Here is a 7,702-nt window from a genome sequence, read left to right on the forward strand (position 1 = left end):
CACTAATAAACCCAATGTGTACGAAAGCAGGCTTTTCTCACAGAAATTACATAACACTTTGGATGGTTATAAATAGTCAGAAAGTGGGAAAAAAATGAAACATCGTATCATGACCCTGAACATTTTTTAGCGGGACCTGTTTTTTCAATGTTCAAAACGGTTATTAAGCTTTACTGCATCTCCTAAAAGGTTTGTGATGGAGGTCTAATACAGGTCAAGATCTATCAGGGTCCAAGTTTTAGAAGTCAAACATGGTCAATGGAAAACCTCCAAACTGTTGCTTCCTGTAAACTTTGTCATCAGGATGACAAACTGTGGACAGAACACAATGATACCTATAACAAGGGTTTGCTTTGTCAGGATTTTGGAAGATTGATAAAAAAAAAGACTACGATTTAACTTAAGATAAAAGATAAATTGGATCATTCAGGATCAGTAAACTATGGCAGTGATTCCCAACCGGGGTACATGGAAAAATTTCCCAGGTGTGTAAAAAAACAAATTAAAATAGAACTGAGATATGTTGGGCTCAGGATATACACGATTCCAAAAAAGTTTTGGAACCACTCAACAACAATGGTTAGCAATAGCAATGGTTCCCAAAGTTGGGGTTTGGACCCCACCATAGGTTGTGAAACACCTGAGAGGTCTTGAGAAGATCTAAATTACCTTTAACATGTTTACATATTACCAGTAGCCAAAACAAATACAACAMTCTATAATAGTTGACAAGACTCTGGCAATGTCTAAATTCTTCAAACAGCAATAATCACAGCTGTGGGTCTTTGCACCTTTTATTTTGAGAGTCAAAAACAGATGAATTGAACCATTGGGGTACAACATTGTAATGAAACCACAGCAACAAAACAAACCAACAGTTTAACTGTTTCACTCACTGTTGATATTCACTTCAATCCATTGAATATATGTTGCTTATCCATGGCTGGGTTGTAGAGGCAACAAATTCAGATGGAAATCTAGACATTCCTCTCCTCTGCAACACTCCCAGGTCTTTCTGGAAGATCCCAAGTTGTTCTAAAGAGGATATATACAGTGGTTTGCAAAAGTATTCATACCCCTTGAACTTTTCCATATTTTGTCACATTACAACCACAAACATAAATATATTTCACTGGAATTTAATGTGAAAGACCAACACAAAGTGGTATACAATTGTGAAGTGGAAGCAAAATTTTACATGAATCAAAACATTTTTTACAAATAAAAAACTGAAAAGTGCGATGTGCAAAAKTATTCAGCCCCCCTGAGTCAATACTTTGTGGAGCCACCTTTTGCTGCAATTACAGCTGCAAGTCTTTTAGGGTATGTCTCCACCAGCTTTGCATATCTAGTGACTGCAATTCTTGCCCATTCCTCCTTGCAAAACAGCTCAAGCTCAGTCAGATTGGATGGAGAGCGTTTGTGAACAGCAGTTTTGAGATCTTGCCACAAATTCTCAATTGGGTTTAGGTCTGGACTTTGACTGGGCCATTCTAACACATGAATATTCTTTTTTTTAAACCACTCCATTGTAGCTTTGGCTTTATGTTTAGGGTCGTTGTCCTGCTGGAAGGTGAACCTCCGCCCCAGTCTCAAATCTTTTGCWGACTCCAACAGGTTTTCTTCCAAGATTGCCCTGTATTTGGCTCCATCCATCTTCCCATCAACTTTGACCAACTTCCCGGTCCCTGCTGAAGAGAAGCACCCCCAGAGCATGATGCTGCCACCACCATATTTGACAGTGGGGATGGTGTTTTCAGAGTGATGTGCAGTGTTCTTTCTCCGCCACACATAGCGTTTTGCATTGTGGCCAAAAAGTTCAATTTTGGTCTCGTCTGACCAAAGCACCTTCTTCCACATGTTTGCTGTGTCCTCAACATGGCTTCTGGCAAACTGTAAACGGGACTTCTTATGGTTTTCTTTTAACAATGGCTTTCTCCTTGCCACTCTTCCATAAAGACCACATTTGTGTAGTGCACGACTAATTGTTGTCCTGTGGACAGTTTCCCCCACCTGAGCTGTGGCTCTCTGCATTTCATCCAGAGTCACCATGGGCCTCTTGGCTGCCTCTCTGATCAGTGATCTCCTTGTTCGGCCTGTAAGTTTAGGTGGACGGCCTTGTCTTGGCAGGTTTACTGTGGTGCCATACTCTTTCCATTTCCGGATGATGGATTGAACAGTGCTCCGTGAGATGTTCRAAGCTTGGGAAATCTTTTTATAACCTAAGCCTGCTTTAAACTTCTCCAAAACCATATTCCTAACCTGTCTGGTGTGTTCTTTGGACTTCATGATGCTGTTTGCTCCCCAATATTCTCTTAACCAACATCTGAGGCCGTCACGGAGCAGCTGTATTTGTACTGRGATTAGATTACACACAGGTGGACCCTTTTGAGTCATTAGCAGTCATCAGGCAACTTCTGAACGCAATTGGTTGCACTCAGGGAAAAGGGGGCTGAATACTTTTGCACGTCGCACTTTTCAGTTTTTTATTTGTAAAAAATGTTTTGATTCATGTAAAATTTTGCTTCCACTTCACAATTGTATACCACTTTGTGTTGGTCTTTCACATTAAATTCCAGTGAAATATATTTATGTTTGTGGTTGTAATGTGACAAAATATGGAAAAGTTCAAGGGGTATGAATACTTTTGCAAACCACTGTACTCCACCAGGGAATTCTGGGTCTGCCCCTGGGTTTCTTCCCCGAGGGACATGTCCAGAAAATCTCCAAAGGGCACCATCATAATTAGATGAACCACCTCAGCTCGGGCATCTGGTAAGGATGCCTCCTGAACGCCTCCCTGGTGAGGTGTTCTGGGCATGTCCTACTGGGAGGAGGCCCATGGGAAGACACAGGACTAGTCGGAGGGACTATGTTTCTCAGCTGGCCTGGGAATGCCTTGGGATTCCCACAGATGAGCTGGCCCAAGTGACTGGGGAGAGGGAAGTCTGGGTCTCTCTACTTAGGCTGCTGCCCCTATGACCCGACCCCTGATAAGAGGAAGAAAACAAACGAACGGACTTCAGCTGAATCCTTTTCATGCAAAAGAAATGAGTTGTTCCTCGCCCTATCTCTGAGCCCGACCACCCTACGAACAAAGCTCATTTCAACCGTTTTTCATCCAAGATCTCATTTTTATGGTTTGATTCAGACCCCATGACTGAAGGTTTGATTATGTCCTTTGCAATACAAAGCAACCACAATCACACTTAGCGATGAAATACCGGACTATTTTCCATTATTTTATAAGAAACATTTAAATAAGATCGTTTCTATCATGATTTATTTTAAATAATTTAGTCCACTCAGGCTCTTCTCTAAAGGTCCTGACTATTCACCTCAACCCTTCTTATACTTGTAGTCCAGGAAACTTCTTGGTTCCTGAGACTATTTGGATAAAACTGTTTGTTTACTCAAAMAAAGTTTGGGGTTGAGATGAAAATGTCAACCATTTGCATCTAACATATGTCCAATTAGTGGTGACATTATGAAAACTAATACCGTCTCCCTGAGGTGATTTCTACAATAAAAGGTGGCCCTCAAACAACCAAGAAAAAACAAAACATTTCCCTTATGTTCCTGAAGCGACATGAAGCTTCTCTTTAGCTGCAAGCAAACAGTTCCGAACCACCAGTGAATAAATTTTCACTATTTGCTTTCACATGTTGTCTGAATACACACAGRSACACGTTTGTATTTCTATCCTTATTAGGACTGTGCATTGACTTCCTTTCAGCCTGACCCACTCTCAGTTCACACCTTAAACCTAACCCCTAACCCATCAGTGGCGTTCAGTGGTCTTTGGTCCCCAAAATGACCTCTGGTTTAGACAAGGTAGGTGTTTATACCAGAAAGAGTCCTAAAAAGGTAACAAAAACCAGGTACACACACACTCACAAACACACATTCCCTCAGTCTCTTTATGTAGCAAACAGAATCTGACAGATTGGCAAACAGACGGTGCTGGGAACAGATTGACAGACAGACGGACACATTGCAGCCTGAACAGATAAGGGCAAACACGCAGGCAGCGATATGCTCACATCCAGCAACAGGTCCAGGGTTTCCACATGCTCACGCTTTTATGGTGTGAATGCACTTTTAACCGTACGGGACTTTTAAAATRAACCGTTTCTTTCCTCCCCCAGAGTCAGTCTCCCTCCACAGCGGTGTGACTTCCATCTCAGTGAGTTTGATTCCGTCTTTTGTTGTTGTTGTTGTTGTTGCTCTTTTCAGACTTGTTGCTCATGTTGGTAAATATTTTTATATCACTGTTAAAAAAATACATGAATCTGTGTGGTTTTGTTGACAACATTCTTTCTTTTTGGAAATCACAGTGTAACGTCAGACATCCCTGATCCACATATCAGTGAGGCAAACTGGAATTCAAGGACCCAGAAGACAAAAGAGACTTTATCTGAACTTCTCCCACCAGCCTGCTCTCCTGCCTCCCCCACTTCTCCTCGTACCCTTCACCTCCTTCTGAAATGCAACACAATGCCAATGGATTAGGCACAGCTGCACCAGCTCTGCGTCCAAACCGGATCAAAAATGCCACCCCACCCCTCCATGTTTAAACCATGACTGTCACCAGCAGGGCTCTCGCTGCTCGCCGCCATTTTGGATCAGCCAGTCTCAGTTGCTGGCAGAATCACAGACACCAAAGGCACTTCACTCACACAGTGTGGCCATTGTCCGCCCCGCAGCTCCCCACTAGGCCAAACCACTTTGGTCTGAACCACTGACTGCCTGCCTGGCTGGCTGACTGTACGCATCACATGCTTTGAGTATCTGATGGTAAACAGGAAGTAATATGCGGGSTGTAAACGCGGCGTGGGATTGCAGATTTAGAATGTATTATGGACTTTATCATCCTCATAACGCTGACTGGAATACTGTAGGCTCTTTTTTTATCTGGTATGTGTAAAAATGCGTGGTATAAGCAAGGTGGGATTGCATCTATGTAAATTAGACACACACAGACACATGTATACACACACACACACACACACACACACACACACACACACACTGTGTCCAGTTTTAGAGCCTGGTACAGTGGTTAAATGAGGCTCAGCTACATCTGATCAGAAAGCTTTGCTTTAATGAGGAAGAGGAGGGATTTGCAGTAATATAACCCATTGCTATGCAATCTGTTGAAGTGTTTATGTACTCTAATGGTATTTTTTATTATTAACAATGGCAAGAACTTAAAGGCAAAAARGTATTTAGTCTTTTTTAAGTATATCTACTACATCTTGGTGCCTTAGGATGTTCCTCATTGTACTGTATGTCATACCTGTTATTGTTTACTGGCTTATTCTATGTGCCAAAGGTATAAAATGGGTSTCAGTGCAATGTTTGTATGTACAAACCAACGTTATTTTGTTAAGCTTTCTTGTTTGGTRTAGTCCGACCATGAAATGGTAGGTGGTGGGTTAAATCAGTTGCTTCATTGTCAGTTTACAAGTTTTATTCTTGTTTGGAAAAAACACATCAAAACCTACACCGGACTGTCTTTAAGTTAAATGTTATTAATTTTAGTTTTGTGTTTAAAGAACAGTGTTCTTTGAAACTGTCCAAATCTGTTTCTAGAGTTGTTGGGATGTTAGTTCCACACAAGTGTTTAGTTAAACTTAAGATCGTTTTGTTTAACTTTATAATGGGAAGTGGTACCACAGATGGCTGATTTCATAAATTAGAACTCAGGTTTAGAACTTCATTGYTTTTTCGGTTACAAGTCGGACAACTATGCAGATTTTGTAAGTAACTGTGGTAACTAACTAAACTTTGAGCAAAAAGTACGGAAATATGTGTTTGGCAGAATATTGCTGTGTTGTAACAATGTTTCTAGGCTGTACCGTTGAAAAGCCTGTTAATTTCCCCTTTTAAATGGTACCACATTTGTAAGGAACGTGCATTTGTGGGATGAACAGTAAAGCTGAGTATATGGGTTGTGCACATGAAACAGCTTCTGGTACCTCCTTGTACTGCCAGTCAGGTGCTTGGTATAAGATTTATTACCAAGAAGCATTGTTACAAMAAAGAAATAATCTACCAAACACATTTTATTCATTTTTGTTTAGTTTAGTCAGCCTTACTGAACATTATGAAATCCAACTGGTTGTTTGTTATTATTAAATATATTATCTGCGTATATAATACAACAACAATGTATTTATCTTTATTTTTATTCATTCGAACACTGATCTTGTGTACAACTGGTTTAAAAAGACACATGACAGAAGTGAAAATAAAAGGTTTGATATCAAAGCRATTGCAGCTTTTCATGCATGAGGCAGCCATATTGGATTTTGAGGAGGTTCAACTTTCCAAGTTCRAATTCCCATTTGGGTGGCATTCCATTTGACTTTTCCTACTAGGATCTCAGAAATTCCCACTTCTATGTATAGATGTAACTGTCCATAAGCCAAAAAAAAAAAAATAGACCACATGACAACACTGATATAGGCTGCTGAGGTTGCACCTTTCRCATTTTTGAAGTCAACAGATATGAAATTTTACATCAAGAAGTTAATGGTGRAATAAATCACCAGATTTTGATTGAAGAATGGCATTTTGTAATGTTTTTTAAGACCCTGATCTGACAGAAATGTGAGGAATGAGAATAACTTCTAGTGGAATGACATGATGCGTTAAAAATCTGTACTGGTGCCACACAAAAGCGAAAGCTTGTCCTTCGTTGACTGAAGTATGCCACAAATTTCTGTTTATCTCGTCTCATTGTTGCAGCAGACGGCTTGGTTTCCAGGGTGATGGGTCCTGTTGCTGACAACACATCTGCTTCACTGAAAGGGTCAAAATTAATTTATTCCAGTAAGAACGCAAAGGAAATGGCACTTGCAATTTCCAAAACCTAGGTGATGTCTTGACAGGTATTTTTAATGCCTAAAACTGATCACACCAGTAGCAAAATCAAAACAATTAGAAAACTAATTGATCAAATAATATTTCAAAGGACGTTAGACATTAGACCTATCTTGTTTTGGTTGAAAGTCAAGTTGATTTTTCCTTTATGAGAATATAACTTGTGTGTAAAGTGCAGGTAAAACWAGATCTATGATTAACTAAGAAGTTTTAAAATGAAGTTAAATACAGTTTGACACTCTTTGTGTACTCGTGGTACTTTCTTGGGAATAAAACCATCCAAATTCACTGTGAGCTCTTCAGAAATAAACYGATTTTCATGTTCATTATCACACTCTCTCCTAGAAACCAAAACAACAATGGAGTCGTTTTTAACAGTTTGTCTGCATCTGTGGCATATTAAAGAAAACTATAAAAAATATTAAAACCACGTTTTCTATATGTATTTAGTCAAACTAATCGTGTTTTTGGTTTTTCTCTGTATTTCATGTTATTTTTGATGGTCCTGCCACCTAGTGGTGTGGAGTGTGTATGTCTGCTTTTATATTTTCTTTTATGGTAAAATGTGGAGAAACATTTAAATTTTTTATATAAATTTGAAAAACTCAAATAGTGTAAAGGGGATTTTTATTTTGTTTGTCTTTTGCTAATGAGCAACACAGGGTGTCCTTTTTTTATTAAATATATTTTAGCTAGCTTATGCTAGCCAATCCTGCTCCATGTCTTTACCTCAGCTTAAGGTAAATATCATAAATGATCCAGTCTAGTTCAACTCATACTTCTCATGTTTCTATCAGTATTGCTTACACACACA

General features: G+C 39.5%; 1 protein-coding gene across 1 annotated transcript in view; it reads left to right on the forward strand.

Moving 5' to 3' along the window:
- arhgef40 (Rho guanine nucleotide exchange factor (GEF) 40) overlaps positions 1–5,506 on the forward strand; it is a 68,022-nt gene extending 62,516 nt beyond the window's left edge. The window contains exons 26-27 of the mRNA XM_014022675.1: positions 4,149–4,186; positions 4,338–5,506. Of these exons, the coding sequence (XP_013878129.1) occupies positions 4,149–4,175 (27 nt within the window). The 3' untranslated portion in view covers positions 4,176–4,186; positions 4,338–5,506. The remainder of the gene's footprint in view (positions 1–4,148; positions 4,187–4,337) is intronic.
- The last annotated feature ends 2,196 nt before the right edge of the window (positions 5,507–7,702 follow it).

Source organism: Austrofundulus limnaeus, unplaced genomic scaffold, assembly GCF_001266775.1.
Source record: "Austrofundulus limnaeus strain Quisiro unplaced genomic scaffold, Austrofundulus_limnaeus-1.0 Scaffold338, whole genome shotgun sequence".
Taxonomy (NCBI): Eukaryota; Metazoa; Chordata; class Actinopteri; order Cyprinodontiformes; family Rivulidae; genus Austrofundulus; species Austrofundulus limnaeus.